Source organism: Stomoxys calcitrans, chromosome 1 (assembly GCF_963082655.1).
Source record: "Stomoxys calcitrans chromosome 1, idStoCalc2.1, whole genome shotgun sequence".
NCBI lineage: Eukaryota > Metazoa > Arthropoda > Insecta > Diptera > Muscidae > Stomoxys > Stomoxys calcitrans.
In genome coordinates, this window is record NC_081552.1 from 11012432 (window position 1) to 11039813 (window position 27382).

A 27382-nucleotide genomic window follows, 5' to 3' on the forward strand; every position below is an offset into this window, starting at 1 on the left:
ATATAGGTCCCTGTAAATACCGATACAATTAATTCCCGCTTTGATTGCTACAAAATAATTTAAATACAAACTACGTTAATAAGGGTATATTTATAGCGGAATCCATGGTGGTGGGAACCCAAGATTCGGCCCGGCCGAATTTAGCACATTTTTACTTGTTTTTTTTTTTTTTTTATTTGATATATCTTTACTTAAAACTGAGCATATTTTTTTTTTTTTTTTGATTTCAACTTTTTCAGATTGAACAAGCGGATGGCACCTTTTACACACAATCCGAACTGCTTTTCAATGCCACACGCTTTGAGAATGATAAAGAGTTCCGTTGCGAAGCCGAGAATATTGTGGTGAAAATGAATGGGGAAAAACCTTTCCAGGCCTTATTGGGCTTGGAGGTATTTTGTAAGTATTCGATTTAGTTAAAATTATATAAAAAATAATTCTACATTTTATATGATATAAATTTTAATTTTTTTTCCTTTCCCCTTTTAGATCCACCTGTAATCGATGTAAATCCCTTAAATGCCACAGTGAATACTGGCGACAGTGTGTTACTGTATTGTGATTATGTGGCAAATCCTGCAACATTAAAAAGTGTATTGTGGTAAGTAGCAGCCATTTTGGTTGATTACAATTACACATTAGCACAGAGAGAGTTTTTCGTTTCATTTTTGAATTAAAACCAAAATCAGGTGAAATTTACATGTGCATTAACATATGTGGGTGGTTTTGTCTACCTAAGCTTTGTTATAATTAAAATAATTTTTCAATTGAGTTTGTGAGTGAGTGTGTGCTGTAAACGTTGGTATTTTAGTTTTAAATTACTGCTCTCAAAAAATGTTTGTCCTAGTTTTAAAGATTCGAGCCAAAGATTAGATTAACCTTTGGTGAAAAATATTTTCCTTCATATTAAGTATTTTTTATTTTCAATAATAAGGTTAAGGTTAATAAATCCTTAACTTTGCGTCTTGTTAGTAAAGACAAAAATTTAAAAGAAACATCAAAATATTGTTAAAAGTTAGGAAATTGAACTTGGGACAAGACGACAGTGAACCGTTGTCAAAGACGTAAAATAGACTTACAAATAGGGGCGTCTTTAAATGTTTAGTATTTAGTGTAAGATGCTAAGTTAAAAAAAAGAATTTTTCAAAATTTGAAACGGATGGTAATGTCCTTAAAAAATTGGAAATTTTATTTAGAGATAGCATATTTATATTAAAGTTTTGGTTTTTTGGTTGGTTTTTATTGCTACAATGCTACGAATACGGACAAATCTTATATTGTGGGTAAAATTTTTTTCAGTGTGTCCAAACAATTTGGAAAATGTTAAGTGCACAACTCTATTAAAGCCTGCGAATGGACGCATGCTGTTTTAACCAATGGTTATTCAACTACAAAAACGCCTTATTTAGCATTGATGTGCTTAGGTATACGCATAGTCGTTCATAGACATATAGACATTTCTAATTAAAAGCAAATATAACATAGGGTCAAACATAAATACCTACATATTTAGATGGAACCAAAAATAGATGACAATACAAAGCTAACAATTATTTGCGTGAGCAAACGCATTGGAAACATAGCCAGGTGTATGCGTGTCCATAACTTAGTGAATCCTTTGTAGTAGGTTGGCCAATGCACTATAGATACGTGATTTCCATGGCATACTTATACCACCCAGCACTGTGAAGTGCATATTTGCTTTTATACACGAAACATATGATACGATGCTTAAAACATTATAAACATGACGGCACAATCGTTAGTTAGCTAAGGCTACCATGGCCGCGGCAACTGATAATGACTGTGTTCATCTATATCGTCGTCATTGGCATTGATGGCATCTCAAATGATTTTCTATCAAGCATTTGAGTGCACTACTTTCGAAATGCAAAATTAAAGTGCGTGTGTGGCTGACTTAACTATAGGTTAGGTTAGGATGAAAAGAGGGTGCAGATATTAATCCGACCCATGGTACTATGGACATACACCTAAACCAGTAATCGACTTGTTGTGCGCTCTAAAAACTTTTAAGTAACCTCTGAAAAGAAACTTTTAATATAGGAATTCCGTGCTACTTATAAAATCCTTAACTGTTTTTAATACCATTCCCCTAAGTTGGTTCATGTATGGTATTGTGTCCCCACCAAAGTGCCGGTATGTGTTAGACGCGAAAGCCGGAAAATGACAAAGGAAATGCTCCAACGTTTCATTGTCTTAACCGCATGCTATCACTTGCCGCACCGATTTTACATAAGTGAGCCCGTAGTCCTATGTGTCCCATTATAATACCTATAGCTATAGCTTAAGTAACTTAACTATAAGAGAGGCATTAAATAAATATTTAGCTTTGGTTAGGTCTAAGTGGCAGTTTACCATTAGACTCACATAGATGTTTTCGTTCATTGTGATTACACAGGAACAGGGGAAGGAAGATGCAATCTAGTTCCTACCGTTGAACCATCCAGATCGCTTGAAAAAGCTTTAGATACCCACCACCTCGGGTATATATATAAACCACCTTTCCTCAGAATCCGGTGAAAAATGCATAATTTATGCCCCCATAACAGCTTTATCGAAATATGGTACGATTTGGTCCACATTCGACGTGGATATTGAGTGGTGCAATAAGTAAAAGCCATTGTTCACTTTTGCAGAACAAATTATGGTCTTTTTGGTAGCCATATCCAAATATAGACCTATCTAAACCATATACGATGCGGATGTCGAAAAGCCTTACAAAAGTCACTGTGTCCAATTTGAGCGAAATCGGATTATATATGCCCATTTTATGGGGCCAAGATCTGGTTCAAATTGAAGAAGGATGTCGAAGGCGCTAACACAACTCACTGTCCCAAAACTTGGACAATTTTATGAGCCCAAAAACTTAAATCGAGAGATCGGTCCATATGGCAGCTATATCTAAATCTGGACCAAATACAAGAAAGATGTCGAAGGGCCTAACACAACTCACTGTCCCAAATTTTGGCAAAATCCTGAGATCGGTCTATATCCAGCTATATCCAAGTTTGAAGGATGTCGACTGGCCTAACACAACTCACTGTCCCAAATTTCAGCAAAATCGGATAATAAATGTGGCTTTTGTGGGCCTATGACCTTAAATCGGCGGATCAGTCAATATGGAGGCTATATCAAGATAAGGTCCGATATAGCCCATCTTCGAACTTAACCTGCTTATGTATAGAAAAAGAATCTGTGCAAAGTTTTAACTCAATATCTCCATTTTTAAAGACTGTAGCGTGATTTCAACAGACAGACGGACCCACATGGCTAGATCGTCTTAAATTTTTACGCTGATCAATAATATATACTCTACAGGGTCGGAAACGGATATTTCGATGTCTTGCCAACGGAATGACAAAATGAATAAACCCCCATCCTTCGGTGGTGGGTATAAAAACTGACTTTGCGTCTTATTTCATTACTAATATTCGATTTCTAACGTGTAAATTCGATTAAAGCAACGGATTTGATTAACCGTTTTCGCAATTGCATAGTCACCGAAGTAAGGGGATATATTTACCAGCTGAAAAATGAAAGTGCATTGAATTATCGAAATGAAGTGTACATATATGTTTATACCCACCACCATGGAATAGGGGCAAATTCATTTAGTCATTTCATTAGTAACACATCGGAAAATCAATTTCCGACTCTACAAAGTAGAAATATTCTTAGACGATATCAAAATGTCCTTGCTTCTGTCCGCGTGTTGTCTGCCTGTGGCACAAATCCATATTTTTATAGTCTACACCATAGCATGGGGTATACTAATTTCGTCATCCCATTTGTAACACCTCGAAAAATTCGTCTAAGACCCCATAAAGTTTATATATTCTTCATTGTCATGACATTTAAAGTCGACGTAGCCATATCAATTCGATTGTCGAAAGCACGCTAACTTTCAAAGGAGTAAAGATAGGCTCTCGAAATCTTGCACAAATACCTCTTATTAGTGAAGGTCGGTTGGGATTGTAAATGGGCCATACCGGTCCATATTTTGATATATGCAAACCGATCTTGGGCCTTGACTACTTGAGCCACTAGAGTGCGCAATTCATATTCGATTTGGCTGAAATTTTGCATGAGGTATTTTGTTATGTTTATAATGTTGTGCTAAGTATGGTTCAAATCGGTTCATAACCTGATATAGCTGTCGAATTTGAGTCGAATGGGGGGAGGCCCAAGACAACTCTCTTTTTAAAATTTTAACGAAATCGGATTATATTTGCAGCTTTTATGGGCTTTAGACCCTATATCAGCTGATCGGTCTATATAACAGCTATATCTAAATTTGAGTCGGATGACGGGAGGCTTAAAGCAACTCACTGTTTTAACTTATTCGAAATCGGATAATATTTTCGGCTTTTATGGGCTTAAGACCCTACACCTTCTTACCGTTCTATATAACAGCAATATGTAAATATGACCCGATATGGGCCATATACGGTTTTTATATTGTACAACGTCCTGGTACAACTTCATGTTTCAAATTTCAGCGAAATCGGACAAAATTGCGCTTTTTACGGGCTTTTCGCCAGATCGGTTACAAGACAGCTATATCCAAAAATTGTCCTATTTGGTCCATTGAAGAACATAACCTGGGTATAGAAGAAATACGAGTCTGTGCAAAAGTTCAACTCAATATCTCAATTTTTAAAAACTGTAGCGTGATTTCAACTGATGAGCACACGGAAAGACGGACGGACAAACACACGAACATCGTTAGAATTTGGATATTTCGATGTGTTGCAAACGGAATGACCCCCTATCCTATGGTGGTGGGTAAACAAAATTTATTTTGTTAAAATAAACTTGACTAAATTTTTGGAAATAACTTTCTTAAATTGACCCATTTCTGTAATACTAAAGACTGCCACCGTACTGCAGAGATCACCATTTCCGCCTATGACGCTGAACGCCTGGGTTTGAATTCTGGCGAGAACATACGAAAAAAATTTCTCCGAAAAAATATCGCCTCCTAATGCTGGCGATATTTGTTAGGTATTGTACCGGCTATAAAAAGGAGGACCCCTGTAAATGAGCTTATATTGAATAGGCCAGTACTCATTGACATGTGAGAAGTTTGCCCCTATTCTTAAATGGAATGTTCATCAATCACTTTTGTGGTCCTTTGCTTTCAAGTTTTAATTAAACATTTCCAAAATAAAATACATATATTTATTATCTTCTGCTACGATATTTTGCTTCATGTACACAGGAGAAAACAAAAAGCAAAAACAGAAAAAAATATTTTAAAAATTAAAAAATATACAGATAACGGAACACGAAAACAAAAAAATGTCGTTGATAAGAATTGCAATATGTACCGTTTTCTGTTCTGTGTTCTTCTTCAGTCATGGTGTCACTTATGTGTGAACAACGTTAGATTATTAACAAGTTTCTTTGCTTCTCTGGGCTTTGGTTTTCAGTTAGTCTTTTTGTTTTGCTTTTGGTTGCCGGCAATAGAGAAACATTCAGACAGGCAACAGTCATATGCACACTAATTGAAAATGCCACAATAGCATGTGGCACATTGCAAGCAGCAGCTGTAATATAAAACATCCAACAATGACAACAAAAGTAGACGACGACGTCTTTGTATCAGCCAACAGTCATCTGAGACAGACACAAAACCATCATCCTGACAATCTTCATTATCATTTCAACCATCAGCCACAAAATTTCCCAAAAATTCCTAAGAAAATTGAATTTTATAGGCTCCTTCCAGCCACAGGATGAGTTGCCCTTAGAGAATGTAAAAGGGAAGCAATGGCTGTCATTGCCATAGAATAACTAAAGATAAATGAAAATTTACTTAAGCTTATATAAGTGAAGATATGCAGCCTGCTACCTATTTCCCATATGCCTTGCATCTACACTCAGAAAATATTTTGAGATTCATAATTTCATTCCTAAAATGTTTACTCTCTTAGCAAGAGAAGATGCATTTGACCTTTCCCTTTCCAAAACAAAATGTGGAGGGCTTCATAGCAATAGATTCACATGTCACATTTGGTTCCCTGAAATTTGATTTTTATAAAATTGTGGAAGAAAATTTACAAACTTTCATGTACCCTTTTACTATTGGCGTGCTATGAATTCGTGAAAAAGTAAACCACATTTTTGGTCAAATTGAGATAAAATTTTAACATGAAATTAGAGTTATATAAAATTGTATATTATCGCTGAATTAATTTTTTTTAAACTTTTTTTGAGGAACTTTTTTTTAAGTGCACCACCGTCAACCGCTGATAACAATGATGGAAGAGTGCTTAGCTTTATACATTCTGTTGATGGCTCTCTTAAAAAACGTAGCATAATACTCAATTTTAGTTTTTAGGCCAACAAAATCCTTACATGAGCAAAGGGGTTTTAATAGCGAAGGATAAATGCATGTTTTTGATTTAAAATTCCCAAAAAAGTGTCTACTAAAATCTTCATTTCATACATATACACAAGCCCACACCCAGGAGCTATACTTTCAAAGTAACTCTTCCATTGCAGTCTATATTGCTTTAGGAAATCAGGAACTGTGTTGGTGCAATCCATGCAACGTCATGTGATAAAAAAAAATGACACAAATACGTCTATCTCTCCCTTCCTTTCTGACTGTTTGAAATGTTTTGTTTAGTTAACAGCTCCCGTAAAAATTTCCAGGAAGTAGAGGAATAGGACGTATCCATAGAAACTCGTAATAATCCTTTAGTCTTAATTATGGAAGATTGTTAACTAAAGTCATCCCCATAAGTTGGCGAAAATGACATCCATGCTCCCACATATATACTCGTTCTCTAAATCGCATATTCTCTTCACCATGCCCCTTATATGTCCGTTGTATGTCCTTCAACTACTTTGTATAGAATAAACATGTAAAAAAACATTAAGTTCGGCCAAACCGCACTTTGAATACTCACCACCATGGATATATTTATCATCTTATTTGATTGTAACTATCAGCAAATTGGTTTATATGGTAGCAATATCTAAAAAAGTTCTGCTGTTGACTATACTCGATTTAGATAGCGGGTGGCCTCATCCAACTCATTGTTCTTAATTTCAGCGAAATCGGATAATAAATTCGGCTTTTATGCGCTTATGGCCCTAAGTCGGCAAATAGGTCTATATGATAGCTATATCCAAACGTGGTCTGATGTGGACCATACTCGGTTAGGATATCGGGTGGCTCAATCCAATTCACTATTCCAAATTTCAGCGAATTCGGGTTATAAATGCGTCTTTTACTGGCTTTGGACCCTGAATCTGCAGATCAGACGATATGACAGCTATATTTAAATGTAGTCTGGTGTGGACCACACTTGGCTCCGATATTGGGTGACCCAATCGGGCGATAAGTGCGGGTGAAATCGGGCGACAAATGCGCCTTTTATAGGCTTAATCCGCAGATCGGTCAAAATGGCAGATATATCTCAATATTATCCGATCCGAACCATACTTCTTTCAACTCACTGTTTAAAATTTCAGCAAAATGCGGCTTTTATGCGCTTAAGACCTTAAATGCTCAGATCGGTCTTTATGGCAGCTATATATAAATATAGTCCGATATGGACGATTTCGGTTCGGATATCGGAAGCCGTAGTACAACTATGTTTCAAATAACAGCAAAATTCGATAATAAATACGACTTTTATAAGTTTAAGACTCTAAATCAGATCATCGGTCTATATAGCAGCTATATCCAAAAATGATCCGATTTGGTCCGTTCAAAGACTTAACCTGCGTATTAATGAAGTACGAATCTGTGCAAAATTTTGGCTCAACATTTCAATTTTGAAGGACATCGTTAAATCGTCTTAGAATTTTACGAGATCCGAAATATACATATATACTTTGTAGGGGCTGAAAATGATATTTCGATATGTTACAAACAGAACGACTAAATTAATATACCCCCAATCTTATGGTGGTGGGTATAAAAATTACATACGCAAAAATTTGTTTCGTTTTTGCATATTTAGGAAATTCAATAAGAGGGAGGTATGCAAAATGGTTAAACGCCAACATACAATATTTTTTGAAATAGTATGTAAAACTGTGGAGATAAAAAAAGAAAAATTGTATACATAATAATTAAGTTCAGCCGGGCCGGACTTTGAATACCTACTACCACAAATATATATTATTTCAGCAAAATCGAATAATAAGTTCACTTTTTACGGGTCAAATCCTTAAATCAGGAGATCGGTATATATGGCATCTATATCCAAATCTAGACCGATCTGAGTGGTTTAGAACAGGATTGTCGAGAACCTTAACACAACTTGCTTTTCCAAATTTCAGAGGCCTAAAAAACCTCAACTGTCCCAAATTTCAGCGAAATCGGACAATAAATGAGTCTTTTATGGGTCTAAGACTTTAAATCGGCAGATCGGTATATATGGGGGCTAAATTTTCGAAGTTACCCTACCTATGAATAAAAAAAAAACAAGTAAAAGCGTCCTAAGTTCGGCCGGGCCGAATCTTATATACCCTCCACCATAGATAGCATTTGTCGAGTTTTTTTCCAGGCATCTCTTCTTAGGCAAAAAAAGGATATTAGAAAAGATTTGCTCTGCTATTAGAGCGATATCAAGATATGGTCCGGTTTGGACCACAATTAAATTCTATGTTGGAGGACTGTGTAAAATGTCAGCCAATTCGAATAAGAAGGCTCAAGAAGTCAAGACCCAAGATCGGTTTGTATGGCAGCTATATCAGGCTAAAAACCGATTTGAACCATACTTGGCACAGTTGTTGGATATCATAACAAAACACGTCGTGCAAAATTTCATTCCAATCGGATAAGAATTGCACACTCTAGAGGCTCAAGAAGTCAAGACCCAAGATCGGTTTATATGGCAGCTACAGGGTGGCTGATGAAAGCCGCTACCAAAAAAAAATGTAATAACTTTTTTTCTATTTAATAATAATAATTTAATAATTAATTTAATTAATTAATTAATTAATTTAATTAATAATAATTTAATAATTAATTTAATAATTTAATTTAACATGAATAAAAGAAAAATGTATTCCATACACCGAAAAAAAAATGTAGCAATATTCATCATTGTAGCAATATTCATCATTGTATATCAAACAATACAACAAACAAAACCAACCGACCTACACTAATAAGAAGTATTTGTGCAAAATATCAAGCGGCTAGCTTTATTCCTTCGGAAGTTAGCATGCTTTCGACAGACAGACGGACGGACGGACGGACAGACGGACGTACATCGCTAGAATGACTCAGAATGTCGAGACGATCAAGAATATGTATACTTTATGGGGCCTTAGATCTACATTTCGATGTGTTACAATCGGAATGAATAGATTTGTATACCCCGATCCGATGGTGTTGGGTATAAAAAAAAGCTTATGCACTGATAGAAAGAGGTCTACCGCTTTGCTGTCGATGGCTAGAACTGGCTATATGGCTATATATATATATATATATATATATATATATATATATATATATATATATAATATACCGTTCGCAACACCTGGAAATATCCATTTTCGAACCTACTAAGTATATATATTTGGATCGTCGTAAAGTTCTAAGACGATTTAACGGTGTCTGTCCGTCCGTCCGTAAAAACCAACCCGATTTCGCTGAAATTTAAAACAGAAAGTTGGGACACCGATATTCAAAACTACTACGGCCTATATCGGACCAAATTTTCATATAGCTGCAATATAGACCGATATGCAGGTTTAGGGTCTTAATTCCATAAAAAATGGATTTGTGGCCGATATCGCTGAAACTATGACTGGTGTAAGAGTTCTTGGGTCTGAATCAAATATAATCCAGACCAGCCCCCATTTGCATATAACTATGTAGTGCAGTTGTTATAAAAGGAGATGGTTAATTTATCCATGGTGGTGGGTATAACTTAACATGTTTTTACTTTTTTTAATTCTGCAAATGGCAAATTTGCCTATTACATTCCATTCAAGCTAAATATTCATTTAGTCACTTAACATGTTTTTACTTTTTTTTATTCTGCAAATGGCAAATTTGCCTATTACATTAGTCCATTCCGAACGGTATGTCGCAGTGCGACACCTCCTTGAGGATAAGTTTTTACAGCTCCTATGCAGCGCATATTACCACACAAATGTCGCCAATATAAGGAGGGGTGAACCACCGTTGAAAAAAATTATTTCATGTTCTCGCCAGGATTTGAACCCGTTCGTTCAGCGCCTTAGGCAGGCATGCTAACCTTTGCCCTACGGTTAAATTATTTAATATTATTTTATATTTCTTTCTGCTTTCTTAAATTTTTTATTTAATATTATTTTATTTTGATGTTTTATACTATTTTTACTCCTTTCTTTTCTGTTTAATTATTTCATATTAATTTATTTTACATACCTTTGTAAACCAACACAAGTCTAATTTTTGCTTCTGCCTCCCCCAAGGTCTACTAACTTTAGGTAGCACCTCGTTGTTTTTCTTTATAAAGGATGCTATTTTAAGAGATATAGGAAAGTTTTTCAAAAAAAAAAAAACACATTAAATTAAAAAAAAAACATGAAATCTTTATTTGAATCGGATATTTCATGCAAATGTTGACCGTGACTGCTCCTTAAATGGTTTCTTTCCAACATTTCGGTCGGTATCCCATGAATAAATGCTTCAATGTTGTCTTCCAATGCGTCAATTGAAGCGGGCCTGGCTGTATAGACATGAGCTTTAACATAGCCCCACAAAAAATTGTCTAATGGCGTTAAAACGCACGACCAGGGCGGTAAATTGACCGGCCCCGAACGTGAAATAAAATTTATACCAAACTCGCCTCTCAATAGGTCCATTGTTACAAGCTGTGCGGCGTATGACACCGGCTTTCTGAAACCACATGTCATGCAAGTCAAGCTCTTGCACTTTGGGCAAAAAAGGTTGGATATCATCTCACGATAGCGCTCACCATTGACAGTTACGATACGATTCGCATCATCTTTGAAGAAGTACAGTCCAATGATGCCACCAGCTCATAAACCGCACCAAATTGTGACTTTTCTGTATGCTTTGGTAGCTTTTGCATTACTTCTGGCTAATCTTCACTCCAAAATAGACAATTCTGCTTATTTACGTACCCATTAAGCCAAAAATGAGCTTCGTCGTAAAATGCAAGAAGCGCATGATGAATTTTAATAACGGAGCACGCATTTTGATAAAAAAACAAGTTCAATAATCTGCAATCGTTGTTCGTTTGTAAGACGATTCATGGTTTAATTATAGACAAAACTGAAAATGTTTGACAGTGAAACAAAACACGAAACGTGCGTGAGCTGTATAAATCAGTGTTGCCAAAAATATAATAGCTAAAAAGTTACCTTTTATATTTCCACTTACATCTATATATGCAGACCGTGTTTTCTTCAAGAGACACTTGTAAAATTGTTTCGTGCCATTCCTTTACCATGTATGCCAGCAAGAAAATTTAAAAAAAGAGAACTCAGAGCGAACACTACTGAAGAGGATACAAATTTCATAATGAAAAATAAATACATATGCATGAAATTGAAAAGAACACACATGCAGGGACTACAAATATTTGACAACACATACTTACGTACACAGTATATGCAAAATATTGTAGTTTTGAACTCTTTGCAAACAACGCACTCTCTCAGGCAAAAATAGAAGAACACACATGCGTTATAGTTCGTAAGTAAGCGTAAATGTAGGCATTTATGGTTGTATCAGCGTATAGGTGTGTATATTCAATGACAGTTAGTATATATTTGTATAACTTGTATGTCACTTTTTGTTTTGAAGTATTTGTCATTTTCACTCATACATACTAATGTACGCCCCCGTGTGTCAGCAGCATTCACATTTATATACATATAAAGCAGCACTTGTTTACTAGGCTTTTGCAATATCCATGCAATTTCACTGAGTCAGGCAGTGTGTTCGTCAATACATCCATCTTTTCGTGCGTTCGTTTGGTTGCCCTTGCCTCCGCCATTCATATTCTCAGACTTAAAATATGCCAAGTATTCTGGCACCCTTGATCATTGTATGTGTGAACATCACCACATAGCCGTTGTGTGTTAAAATTCCTATGGGTCGTCTACATACATACATGCATGCATTGGTGCACATGTATTTAAGTGTTGCTGTGCATACACGGCAATGCACCTTACACTTCAGCGCTTGGTTATGCACCGTAACACTCTTACAATGTCGGCCAAACGTAAAATTAAAATTGAGCTAAAATTTACATTTAAGCGAATGCCTTAAAATATCTCGCTTCTTCTGGATCTTGGTTATGCAATATTGTAGCGATTTGGGATTTGGCTCATTCGCAATTGATTGTTTTCGGCAGAAGTAAAGGTTGACATACGAAATACACTTTTAAAGACTTAACAGACTTACCATCAAATTACCTATGGGCTGAACATGTAAGACATATAAGATTCGTCACTTAAAAAAAGGAGGTTGGAGAACGCAATTGGCGCCTCAAGTATTGATTCTGAATTTTGTAAAACGCAAGAGCCTTCTGGCATTGACGATATCAACATGTCTAAATTCCTTATTCAAATATATATTTTTTTGACTTCATCTTAACTTTATTGACATGATTTCTGTTCCTTAAAACAGTAAAATGATTAAAAAAACAATTTTATTCAATAAAAAAAGAAAAACGTTGACTAATTTTCACAAATGAAAACCAACATTTCATAACATTTATCTGATCTTATAATCACAATGACATTTCGGTTTGGTAAAGGCACCTCGTTGTTAGAATTTACTACCATTTAGCATTGTTATTGTCAACTATAATGACCCTAACAAGTTTGCAACTTAACTTACGTTGTTAACCAAACAATCATTATTTTCGGTTTAATGTGTGCGAGTATGAGTGTGTAGTGCTACTAAACACTTTGTTGCTTAATTATATCCACTCAAATGGCTATCAAATGAATTTCTCTGACTCAATGGGGTAGGTGGGATTGTTATGAGTTTTCTTTCATAGGATGTTGCAAGTGGTAGGTGGGAATGGTTGGGGGAAAGCGTAACTTTTCAATAAAAATCCGTTGACCTTTATTGAAATAAAAATTAAACCATAATTATGGAGGGGAATTACTTTGTACGTTCCTTTGCTTTACTGTAAGCGTTAAAAGTTGCGTTAAGCATACAGTCATTTCGCCTAACGAGGCCAATAACAATGGCCAAAGCAAATGTCCAAATGGCAGCATAAAAAGCTGAGAGTAATGTGGATGCCATGGCGGCAGAAGCATCCAGAACCCCATTATCTTAATACATTTAATGGCAATACATAATAACACTATTAAATAATTTAAGTATACTTTTTGGCGAAAGAGGGAAAGGGAATAAAGAAAACAAAAGCTTTCCAAATCGAACAGGCAAAAGAGCAGACAGGAAAAACGAAGAGAAAGAGTGGGAGAGATGAAAATATTTTTAATACTTTTCCGTTTGCTATTAAACCTACATCCCGTACATTTAAGCCCCGGCAGAAGTGGCACAAAAAAATCCAAAAATCAGCGCGCATAGCCCCAGCGTACAAAAATGACTTTTGCGGCTGGTAGGTGGTACAAATTTCCTGGCCAAAAAGCAGGAATAAGGCAACAGAAGCAAAAATCGCCATAAAAAATTACAATAAAATTCGATTGTAATGAGATTGCAATGGTTGGCTTGCAGGCTGGCTGTTTACCAAGCGGACCGTGCTTGCCCGGCTCTAGAGGCGAATTGGTTTTTCTTGATTTTTATGGAAGGCTAAAGTTTGAAATTCTCCAACAAGCATACATCTCTCTTGCTGTATTTCCTGTAAGTGCATGTGTATAGGTGAACATAAATGCACACGTTTGTACAATTGTTTGTATGTCTGTCTGTGTAAATATGGTGTGAGGTCATTAACTTACGAGCAATTCGGCTTATTGCATTGCGATAATTAAAATTAATTACACTCATACAATCAACCAGACTGGATTTATAACATTCACCAAGGTTTAAAAGCACAGTAAGAAAATTTAAAAAAGTGGCAAAAACTACCAAAATTTAATTAAAAACAAATAAAAGCAAAAAAAAAAAATTAAAACAAATCTCCTGATTTGACATCGTGAGCCCCTGGTAGTCGTAATTGTTGTCCGAATTTTCTGAAATTTTGCACGTACAGTTGCATTATATATATATAATAACCTGATATAGCTCCCATATAAACCGTTCTGCCGATAACTCTTCTACGGCTCATCTCCTGATTTGACACCTTGAGCCCCTGGAAGTCGTAATTGTTTTCTAAATTTTCCGAAATTTTGCACGTACTATTGCATTATGACTTTCATCTTTGGTGAGTATTGTCCAAATCACTTCATAACCTGATATAGCTCCCATATTAACCGTTCTGCCGATAAGTCTTCTACGGCCCCTAGAAGCTTAAAGTAAATTTTTAGCAGAATTCATGGTGGCGGGTTCCCAAGATTTAAACCGGACAAACGTAACAAATTTTTGCTTGTTTGTTTGTCAATTTGCGCCTTCTTTTCTTTGATCTTCAAATTTTTTATGGATTACATGCAAGATATTCGTCCAAAATGCTTCTATTCAAAGAACACCAAAGGTAACAAATGAAAAGATATTGACAGCAGTAAGGATGCATATCTTGTTCTTTAAGATCACTCAAAAGCATTTGGTTCCGTTGATCCCAATATAGTTAGCTTAAACTGAAATATTTTTTTAAATTTTCCCAAATAACAAAGGATCTTATATTTTTCTATCTTTCGAATAGAAGCCAATCGGTTCTGTTGATAACCGGTGTTTCAGTTATCTCCCAGTCTCAAGGGGTGTCCCTCAGGGATCTGTATTTCCTCCACTTCTTTTTTCCTTATATAATGACCTTCCTGGAAAGTTACAGAACTGTGGTGTTCGTATGTATGCAGACGAATTACAGTTGTATATGGGCTCTTTGGCGGAGAGGCTGATCGAAGCAATCGAGTGACAATCTTAATGTGACAATTGCTGGAACTCCAGAAATTGATTTATCTGCAAGAAAACTTGGGTTACAATTTGATGGTAGACTTTCTTAGAAGAATCATGCCAGTTCGACAGTGGGCAGGGCGTATGGCATTTTACGGAACTTATATGAGTCGACAGTATACCTCATTGTCCATACGAATGCTTTCGGCCAAGACATTCATCCAGCCGACACTATTATATTCTTGAGCGGTTTTCTCCAATTATGATGTAACTCACAGAAATAAATTACACGTAGCCTTTAACGATGTCGTTAAATATATTTTTGTTTTGCATAGAAGACTGATCTGAATTCCCGCATAAAAAAAAAGTTGATATGGTCAGATCCAATTATATCTGGCATCAGATATAATTGGATCCGAAAAATGGTTATATATAATTGATCTAATTGTATCAAAATAGATCTAATTGGATACAATGTGAACAATTAGACAAAATTGTGTCTGGAATTTGTCCCAGATATAAAAAAATCCAATTGTATATAATAATATATAATAATTAAAAAATGGCTGTTGTTTTATTTCTGTTGTTTTATTTTCAACATTTAAGTGCAAAACTCTTATTTTTTTACTGTTTTTCAATATTAGTTGTACCTTTATTTTTTGCCGCCAGCGGGGTGAGAACATGGGTCCTCTCGTTTCCCAGTGAGGTGCGCTACCAACTCAGCCAACCATCAGAGCCGGCAAAATATCGATGGCACTATCGATATTTAATTTTTTGGCTGAATATCGATTAATATTTTTCCGATGGGTATTATCGCAAAAGTTAATTTTTTGCAAAAATAAGCAATCCGACACTGAATGCATCCTTTAAGGTACATTGCGTCTATAGAGGTCGCGATTTTCATCCGATTAGACAAACAATTTGTACAATGATTTCACTCATGATTTCCAACTGACTTTATTAACCTGTGTTTTAATTGGTCTGTGCATTGATCGATTTCGATCTCCTGATTTTTAACGATAGTATCGATATTTATTATTATTATCGATAGTTTTGCCAGCTCTACGAACCACTTGCTTATAATGTGCGCGGCTAAAGGTAAACAACAACAATTGGTCTACTTTTAGAACAAACAGCATCGCCTTTTGCCCCTTATTTTTGCCTACTCTTAGAAAGTAACTATGACTTGTTTACTCTTACTCTTTGTGTTTGGGTTGCACTCACACACAGCATTTTTCATTTGATTTCGATGAAATTTGATGCAGGGGATTTTTGTTGACCTCTATACTTCTTTGTCAAATGTGGTCCAGGTTGGACCATATTTGTATAGTGTTGCCATATAGACCTATCTCATTTCTCTATAGGTAAATGCCTTTTGGATATTATACATCGCCCATCTCTAGTTATGTAAATAGTGGTACAACACAAAAGAGTTGATTGTGCAGAAAACGCATATTGAGATTTAATTTCTCTTTCCTTTATAAATGAACTTAACCTTAATTCGAAAAATAAAATTTTATACCCTACACCACTACTATGGTACAGGGTATTGTAACACGTAGAAGGAAGAGAGATATACCCCTTGATAAGTATACCGATCGGATCGACTCACTTTCTGATTCGATTTAGCTATGTCCGTCTGTCTGTCCGTTTGCCCACGTTAATGGCCATGTTAATGTTACAAAGTAAAGGTCGCAGTTTTCACCCGATCCTCTCAAAATTTGGTGCAGGTATGTTTTTCGGCCTAGAGACGAATCCTATTGAAATTGGAAAAAATAGGTTCAGATTTGGATAAAGCTCCCATACATGTGTTCGTCCGATTTGGACTAATATTGCAATAACGTGGTCATTTGTTAACCGATTATCTCCAAATTTAGCAGGAAGGATTTTCTCTTGTCTCTCGATATTACTGGTGAATTTCTTAGAAATATATATATTTTGCACAATGTCTTCCTTGACGAGTACCACAACATCTGAGAAGTTAGCATCAGATTACGATATAGCTCCCATTGGGGACGTAGTAAGGATTTTACCAAAATTCTTCTGTTACTGTGAAATCGGTAAAGATACCCTTTTTTGTGAAAATTGTCGTTGCTATTGGTTGCAGGAGCTGACCCATCGGCAGTGACATTTGGTCATTTAGTCTGAGCTGATTTTGCACTGATTGCCAACACACTACTTATAGCCAGATTCTAATCTTTCAATGCCTTCAAAGTGTAGTTGTCATTGCTAATATCTTAGTTTTATAGTCAAGCTTTCGGCAAATCAGCTTCAGTATTTTGATGAATTTTTTTCATTTTTGCTCTCAAACTAGTTTTATGATTTCAACCTCTACATTCTGCTTAAATGATGTCGATAATTTCTTAACTTAAATACAGTCGATCGGAAATCCGTTTTTGATAGAAAAGATCACCGTAAAAATTGCACCCAACTATTAATTTGCATCATGTCATTATAAGTCCTAAAGTTTTCCTAGTTAATTGGAGATAAAATAAGAATAGGTGGCAGAACTAAAAATCAAGAACACGAAGATATTTCTATTTATTTTATGCAGTTGTAAACTTTTTTCTTTCTTTGCCCACTAATTGATGTTAAGTGACCTAGCGGTTAATGTATGTCTAATATACAAATTGCTCTCATAGATAAAAGTCTGATTTTTAACACATTTCCTCACTTAGGTATTAAATTCGTGTTTCACATTGAAAATTAGACTTTTTTACGATTTTAATAAAGATAATTTCTGGTTTCATTCATTAGGGCATTCCCATTATTTATAATAAAATGTTAATAAAAGTGGTATGTTATCAAGGATATTTTTGTAGTTTTACAAAAAAGTTATCATGAAAATCATGGGTATTTTACTGTGAAACACGGACTTAATATCATCCTTTTTGTAAACTTGCAATTTGACTCGTCGAATTTCATTAAAGATTTTCACACATAGCACAAAAGAAAATCATTATTCGCAAAATCTTTTTGTTGTAAAGATTTTTTTGGAAGAAAATCAAAAATTAAAAAAGTAAATTTTAAAATATAATTTTAAATAATATTTCATTCGAACCTGGGCACACTGAACAGCAGCTATACAGCGTTGCCGTTGTCTAATGTTCGAAGCCATTAATGCAACTTCCAAAAGATGCACACAAATGACATGTGCATGCCATGGACGGTAGAGTAAAGAAAAAGTCTATCACTACAAAAAAATACACGCGGTGGAAAAGAACAGCTAGTGTGACAGGTGTCAGACTTGTGTTAGGGACGTGCTTACATAGTAGATAGCGGTATATTTGGTATAAATAAGACCTACCAATAGCCTTCGAAGCCTCCACACCTAAAATGGCCTATGTGTTATTTGATTTCATTTGATTTGGATTGGGTTGGATTGGATTGGATGAATTGGATTGGATTGGATTGGATTGGATTGGATTGGATTGGATTGGATTGAATTGAATTGAATTGAATTGGATTGTATTGGATTGTATTGGATTGTATTGGATTGGATTGGATTGGATTGTATTGTATTGGATTGGATTGAATTGGATTGGATTGGATTGGATTGTATTGGATTGGATTGGATTGGATTGGATTGGATTGAATTGGATTGGATTGGATTGGATTGGAAAAAGAGAAAAGAATAGATGACATGGAAAACAAAATGCATACACTGGAACAAAAAATTATTCGAAAAAACATAGAAATAAATAACATACAAAACGAAGATATAAACGTAAATGAAATTGTTCAACTAGTTGCTGGAAAAGCAAGTGTGAATATTGAAGAAAGCGACATAGATAACGTATATCGAACCAAAAATAAAAAGAAGATCGTGGTAGAATTCTGCACAATGAGGAAAAAAAAGGAATTGATGGCCAACATCAAAGGTCATAGACTAGAAGCAGCAGATATAAACAAAGATGATGGAGACGGTAAAAACAATAAATATATCTATGTCAACGATCAATTGACGGCACACAAAAATCGATTGCTTTGGTTAGCAAAAAAGAAAGCCAGAGATGTGAATTGGAGATTTGTCTGGGTAAAGGATGGCGAAATTTATGCGAAAAAACAGGAAAATGAATCAATGTTAAAAATTATATCGGAATCGGATGTAGAAAAAATGATTTAAAAAATATATTAAAATATTAAATAATCAAAAAATCAAAATACATAAAAGCAAACAAAAAGATAGTGACTTTTTCTTCGGCCACATTCATAGGATTGGTCAGCCAAATTTAATAAAATAGAAAAAAAAATAAAAAAATGAAAGACAGCAAAACCCAAACATTAAACAGCTTTAATGAAATAAATGAATTAAATGAATTACATAGGTACCAAATGAATTTCATATATCTGAACATTAGGTCTCTAAGAAAAAATTTCAACGCCTTTTTAACAGATATAAATAAAATATTAGATAAAGTGAAATTAATCATACTAGTTGAAACCAACATAATGGACGAAGAAAACTGCCTATACACAATCCAAAACTTTAATGGTGTGTTTCTAAACCGCAAAAATAAAGGTGGAGGAATAGCAGTTTACATGCGAAACGATATAAACTTTACCGTAAAATTATTAAATACAAAGAGCTTTGAGTCATTAGCCCTTGAGATGTGTATAGAAAAAATCCCTATTATACTTATGCCCATATATCGGCCACCTTCTCTAAATGTAAAAGATTTCATAAACGAACTTGAACTAAACATGAACTTAATAAATAAAGGAAAAGTGTTATTGGTTGTAGGAGATATGAATATTAATATAGCCAAAGAGAAAGACAAATCAACTGCTTTGTATCGAGACATGATGTCCGCAAATGGACTACAATGTGAGGTGAACACAATAACGAGGGACGCTGGCAAAGGTAATGGATCATGCATTGATCATATGTATGTCCGAACAAACAAAATAACGACCGCTCAGGCCTTCGTCATTAGAAGTATTCTCTCTGATCACTATGCCATTTTCGGTTGCCTTAAATACACAAACAAAAAAAACACAAAAGATCAACATGTTTCTAGTAATATACACTGTGAGAAATCAAACCAAGAAAATAAAGTTAAAGTTAGCATTGATAAACGCAAATTAAATTGGTTTATAAACAACACAAGCTGGGACATCGTTTTAAACCAAAATAATACTTGCGAAGAAAAATATCAAATTGTATGCAAAACATTTCACGAAATCTACAATAAATCAAAACAAAACAAAAGAAAACTTAAACAAAGAAACGACTTTCCATGGCTAAACGATCAAATTATAAAGTACTGTGATGTGAGAAATAAATTATACCAAAGCTATAAGAAAAGCAAAAACAATACACAGAAAGAAAAAGAATACAAATTTTTTAACAATAAATTAAATGTAATCATAAATAACGCAAAAAACGAATATAGAAGAAGAGAATTTGAAAAAAATAGAAACAATATAAGAGGAACTTGGTGCCTTATAAACGACATTATTGGAAAAAAGACTGATAATGTAGACGATGTTATAAAGAAAAACTTTAAATCAGCAGACCTAAAAACTATAACAGAAAACTTCGCAGTTAAATTTAAGGAAAACGTAAATAATATTATCCACAAATGCGAAATAAAAACATTAATTCAAACTCCACGTATTGTTCAAAACACAATATTTCTTGAAAATACGGATGAAGCTGAAATTTCCAACATTCTCAGAACTCTGAATGTCAACAAAGGAGCAGGAGTTGATGGAATAAGGCCTATAGATATAAAAAACAATGCGAGAAAACTTACCCCTGTAATAACCTCACTTATTAACTCGAGCATTGATGAAGGAATAGTTCCGTCTGATCTTAAAACGTCAATAGTCAGACCTATTTACAAATCCGGCACAAAATCAGACTATAATAATTACAGGCCTATTTCAATACTGCCATTATTTGAAAAAATACTAGAAGAAGTAATAGTGAGAAGATTAAACGGTTTTTTGAATAAATATGGTATCATCAACAGACAACAGTATGGTTTCCAAAAAGGCAAAAATATAAATAAACTGTTAGGTCATTTCTCGTCGTATATAAATCAACAACTAGATAATAATATGAACTGTTTAGTATTGTTTATAGACTTTAGTAAAGCATTTGATACCCTACCCCATTCAAACCTTTTAAGTGTGTTGGAAAGAAATGGAATACGAGGACAATGCCTAAAGTGGTTCAATGAATATTTACATAAAAGAACGTTCAAAGTTAAAATTGATGCCAATTATAGCAGTGAAATGCAATCCAATTACGGTGTACCGCAGGGTTCAAAACTTGGACCCATATTGTATCTAATATATGCAAATGAATTAATAAACGTCACGACAAACAGTGAAGCATTTGCATATGCAGATGATACAGCCATTGTTGTGCGTCACAAGGACCCATCAGAAGCTGTAAAAATCTTGCAATCTGAGTTCAATGTTATATCAAGATGGTGTCACGACAATGGTCTGATAATCAATGCAAACAAATCTAAAGTTATGCATATTCGCCAACCACATCTAAAATCTTCAAATATACAAATAAAATTCCATAACTACGATTGTCTACATGACAATAAATCTACATATGAAATGTGTAATGGAAAATGTGATCAATTTCTTGAAGCTGTGGACACGTATAAATACTTAGGCGTAACAGTTGACCGAAACTTCAATTGGAAAACACACATAAACTTGCTAAACAATAAACTTCGTTCAACATCCTATATATTGTACCATTTGAATAACTGCGCACCACTCTCCATAACTAAACAAGTATACTTTACACTGGGTGAATCGCATATCAGACACGGCATAACGGCCTTTGGAACCTCAAGTCACATTAAAATTATACAAAAAACTCAAAAAAGACTAATAAAAACCTTAATGAGAAACAAATCGCACAAAGAAAACAGCAATATCTTAAATACTATAACACATAGAAACACTCAATATACACAAAATCAAAACCAACACTATGAATTTTCACCAGAAATGGTCTCGAACTTTCTAAAACAACATAACATTTTAAACGTAACAAATCTTTATAAATCTGTGATAATGAATGAGTTCGATGATATAAATCTGCTGAAACCCATTAACCACACATACAACACAAGAAGAAAATCAAAATCACTATTTAAAACGCCAAAAATTAGAACAAAATACGGAAAAAATGCCCTCAACTATCAACTGCCAAATACCTGGAATGCAATGCCATCGGATATCATCACCATAACCAGCCAAAAGAAGCGTAAAAAAGAAATCAAAAGGGTTCTAATCGCATCGCAATGAAGATAACCATAACCATTATTCATTAATTTATTAATTAGTAATATTTTTAACAAACATAATAATGCAACTTTTTATATTCTATATACTTTTTTTTTTTTTTTTTCGTCCTTGCAAACAAGCTCAGCTTCGCGAGGAGAAATTGCTAAATGTATCTTGAAGTTATGAATTTCAATAATAAAATGTTAAACTAAAAAAAAAAAAAAAAAAAAAAAAAAAAAGTTTGGATTGGATTGGATTGGATTGGATTGGATTGGATTGGATTGGATTGCATTGGATTGGATTGCATTGGATTGGATTGGATTGGATTGGATTGGATTGGATTGGATTGGATTGGATTGGATTGGATTGGATTGGATTGGATTGGATTGGATTGGATTGGATTGGATTGGATTGGATTGGATTGGATTGGATTGGATTGGATTGGATTGGATTGGATTGGATTGGATTGGATTGGATTGGATTGGATTGGATTGGATTGGATTGGATTGGATTGGATTGGATTGGATTGGATTGGATTGGATTGGATTGGATTGGATTGGATTGGATTGGATTGGATTGGATTGGATTGGATTGGATTGGATTGGATTGGATTGGATTGGATTGGATTGGATTGGATTGGATTGGATTGGATTGGATTGGATTGGATTGGATTGGATTGATTTGATTTGATTTGATTTGATTTGATTTGATTTGATTTGATTTGATTTGATTTGATTTGATTTGATTTGATTTGATTTGATTTGATTTGATTTGATTTGATTTGATTTATTTTATTTTATTCTAATTCGTTTCCCAAATTATATACATCCCATTGTGCCCAAACTCTTCGCCAACACAAATAACTTGGTTTAGTGGCTTGCGATGAGTGAGCACTATATATGAATTCTGGTTGTGTTTACGCCGCTAGCCGCAGTGGCAACTATAGACAAATATCACTATTGTTGTCCATGGTAATATTGCAAGGCTGCCACGTAAGCAAGTGTGTTGAGTTGTTGAACATGGGTATTGAAACAGAATATGCTGGAGTATTGCTTTTCGATTTATGTCCATGGAGCCTATAAACGGTATCTGTGATACGTTTGATTGTGTGTGTGTACGTACTACCATGTTGAAATACAAACAAAACAATGTGCATTAAAAAATGGCTTGTAAAAATTAAACACAAAAATTCTTTCACACAAAAATTCTATATATAGACAGAAAATGCATTTGAGTTTAAATTCTTAGATTCAAATATTTATTTTAATTTAAGCTGAAATTCGCTGTTTATTTATTTCATTTATTTTTCAATATTTCGCCCATCCTTTCGTAGGCATTTTCAAGAAAATAAAAATGTTGAGTATCAAAAATTCAAACAAAAAACTGAAAGCAATGCGACAATTTTCGTCGTCCGTCGTCTGTTTTGATATTTGAGACAACGGCCGTCGAAGATAGTCGCATAGCTTTGTTTGTATTTTTGTTACGCAACATTATGATTTCCTTGAAATGCCCACCAAAGGATGGGCGAAATATTGAAAAATAAATGAAAATTTAAATTAAAAACAACGACCTTGAGCTTGATTTTAAATCTGTTTAAGCATCTGCCATGCATATCGATTGGTCTTTAAAAGGCCAATAAACCTTTGATGGGTTCATCAGTTCTCATCTCACTTAAAAATTTGTCGTTCGGCTGTTGTAAACATAAATGAGGACGATGTTGTTCATAAAGCCCATTCGCCTATAAGTGTGTGTGAGAATATGTGAGTACAGACCTGTTTACATATCTTTTTTGTCGTGGGCGTTAACGGGTTTGATTACACTTTTTACCCAACATTATTATATAACATGTTTGGCAGTTTCGACGGGCTGCTGAAAATTGTTGTGATGATGCTCGTTTTAGTATAAGGTTACGACGGTATCGGAAAACAATTGCAAAACCAAAGGAAGTTTGCATCCATCCGCCCAAGCATTTATTGTTACATACATCAGCCGCATACGCACTCTGGACTCAGTGAAAACATGTGTTATTTCATGAGGTTATAAATAATGGTGACTGGGAATTTTTCACAAAAACATTCTGGCTTCCGTTCGGTTTTAATAAAGAATTTAAATTAAATTTTGGCTTTTTGCACAGACAGAAAAAAGGCAACGCAACACTCATGGAAGGTTGCAACGACGATGGCAGGGTCATAAACATGTTTGTTAATTAACACAAGAATATTATGTATTGGGTGGGCTCAACATCAGCTGAAGTTGTCTTTATTTTTTTAACTATGGATCGCATTTGTCGAGTTCTTTTCTCGGCATCTGTTCTAAGGCATAAAAAGGATAAAAGAGAAGATTTTATCTGCTATTAGAGCGATATCAAGATATGGTCCGGTTCGGACCACAATTATATGTCAGCCAAATCGAATAAGAATTGAGCCCTTTGGGGGCTGAAGAAGTAAAATAGAGAGATCGATTTATATGGGAACTGTATCAGGTTACAGACCGATTCAGACCATAATAAACGCAAAATTTCAGCCAAATCGGATAGGAATTGAACCTCAAGAAGTCAAGACCCCAGTTCAGTTTATATGGCAGCTATATCAAGTTATGAACCGATTTGAACCATACTTGGCACAGTTGTTGGATATCATCGCAAAATACTTCGTGCAAAATTTCATTCAAATCTGATAAGAATTGCGCCCTCTAGAGGCTCAAGAAATAAAGATTCAAGATCGGTTTATATGGCAACTATGTCAGGTTATAGACCGATTTGAACCTAACTTAGCACTGCTGTTAGAAATCATAACGAAACACGTCGTGCAAAATTTCATTCCAATCGGATAAGAATTCCGCCCTCTAGAGGCTCAAGAAATCAAGATACAGGATCTGTTTAGAAGGCAGCTTTATCAGGTTATGAACCGATTTGAACCATACTTGCTATAGTTGTTGGATATCAAAACGAAACACGTCGTGCAAAGTTTCATTTCAATCGCATAAGAATTGCGCCCTCTAGAGAATCAGGAAGTCAAGACCCAAGACCGGTTTACATGGCAGCTATATCAAAACTTTCGACATTTCGACGAAATTAGTATACCCCATCCTATGGTGGAGGGTATAAAAAGAAGACAATAAATATTTCAAAAATAGTAAGCCCAAAAGTATGCTTTAATATATTATATTATTAAAAAATGGAAAAAAACAAACCTCTCTGAAAATTAAACAAATTTCTTAGGAAACAAATTTTGTAAACCAAAAAAAAAATTTCTTTATTTTTAAGGTACCGCAATGGTGTGAGTTTGAATGTAAGCGATAGTGACCACTATAAGGGAGGCAATTCTGAGCATGTTGCCTTGTCCATACGTCATGCCGTCAAGGAGGACATTGGCAATTACACCTGCGAACTGACAAATGAAGCTGGCCAAGGCATTTCCGAGGAACAAATCAACTTGGATGTTCTTTGTAAGACGAGACACATGACTGTCATCAATGCCAAGCAGTAGCTTTGCTCGCTTATAAATTTTGTTTTCTTTTTCTTGTTATCTTTCAGATGTCCCCACCGTGGAGGTTTTGATGACACCTGTGGATTCGGTCAAGGAAAGTGAAGAGGCAAATGTTACACTGATATGTAAAATTATCGATGCTAATCCCCCTATTTTGACTAAAGTGCGCTGGTATGCCAATTCCACATTGCTTAAGGAACTGCCGGATTGTGAAGAGACTAAAGTAAGTTTTCTGGGGCATTCTTTTTTGGTATTGCATTTTCTTTAATTTTTGTTTTGTTGACAACAAACTATTGTTTTAAGTTTATGTATATTGTTTGAGAGCTTTGGGTTATGATGTCTTTTTTTCTGTTTCGTCCTTTTCCTTTTTGTTTGTGTTTTTTTTTCGCTCTGACAATTTGTAGGAGGATTTGTGTCACATTGATCCCAGTAAATTGCTATTGGAAAGTATTGGACGAGGCTTTTTCTATAATTATTCCTGCGAGGGCTATAATGACGCCGGTTGGGGACCACGCAGCGAAGATAAAGAATTGTTGGTAAGTAATCTCTTTTGTTATTGATTTCTTCATGGTTTGACAATACAAGGCCATATTGAATTTATATAAAATGCTAGCCTATTGCCACAAAACGTAATAACTTATTTTTAAGTGCCTTCCATAGAATTAAAAAAAAGAAAATTGTAGACCAATAAAGAAAATACGTACAAAGGTACTTTTGTTGTGTACAACTAAAGTGGAATTACCTTTTTCAACTAAGGGCTTAGTGATAAATGTTTGCACAATCTATCGGTCTATATGGCAGCTATATATATGATCTGTTGTAGACCATATTCGGGTCAGATAACGGGATGACGAAATGATAAATGTTTGTACAATCTATCGGTCTATATGGCAGATATATTTAAACATGATCCTATTTAAATTAGACCATATTCGGGTCAGATGACGGGATGATGTGACGGGTCTTAAGCAGCTCACTGTGCCAAATTTTAGCGAAATCGGATAATAAATGCGACATTTATGGGCTTAAGTCCACTTCTATAGAGATGCGTGATTAGAATAATAATTACTTATGCCTCTATAGTTTGATGGACTGCTGTGGAGAAAAAGTGCAACATAAGGACCATACAACAGGTTCAGAAAACATGTTGTCTTGGCATAGGCGGAGCGATGACATTGACATACAGGTTAATGCCAGCGCCACAGTCGTGGAGTCAAGCTGGTTTGAACCTCTTTACGGAGAGTAAAATGACCATAAGGGCAATAACAACCAGAACGGTAAGGTTACGAACAGTCTTGCAGTGTAAGAAGGAGAGTAACGGAGATCTCTCAGAATGGCACAATCCGCATCGTTTGGTCCGATGTGGATCAAATTTGGCACGGACCTTGAGTGGTCTAATAAGTGCAAATCATTGTTAATTTTTTTTTTTGGTAGCTATATCCAAATATAGACCGATCTAAACCATATACGACATGGATACCGAAACCCTAACATAAGTCATTATGTCAAATTTCAGGGAAAAGGGATAATAAATGCACCTTTTATGGCAGCTATATTCAAATCTGGACCAGTCTGGGCCATATTGATGAAGGATGTCGAAGTTCCTCACTCAACTCACTGTCTCAAATTTTTGCGAATTTCGAGAATAAATGGGGCCAAT

General features: G+C 34.9%; 1 protein-coding gene across 11 annotated transcripts in view; it reads left to right on the forward strand.

Annotated features, from left to right (window-relative positions):
* Positions 1 to 27382, forward strand: part of LOC106090474 (hemicentin-1) — a 1337150-nt gene that overhangs the window by 1211822 nt on the left and 97946 nt on the right. For all 11 annotated transcript variants that reach the window (XM_059367960.1, XM_059367994.1, XM_059368012.1 and 8 more), the window contains 5 exons: positions 240 to 399; positions 490 to 601; positions 25500 to 25681; positions 25770 to 25945; positions 26127 to 26258. In XM_059367960.1, coding sequence (XP_059223943.1) covers positions 240 to 399; positions 490 to 601; positions 25500 to 25681; positions 25770 to 25945; positions 26127 to 26258 — 762 coding nt within the window. The remainder of the gene's footprint in view (positions 1 to 239; positions 400 to 489; positions 602 to 25499; positions 25682 to 25769; positions 25946 to 26126; positions 26259 to 27382) is intronic.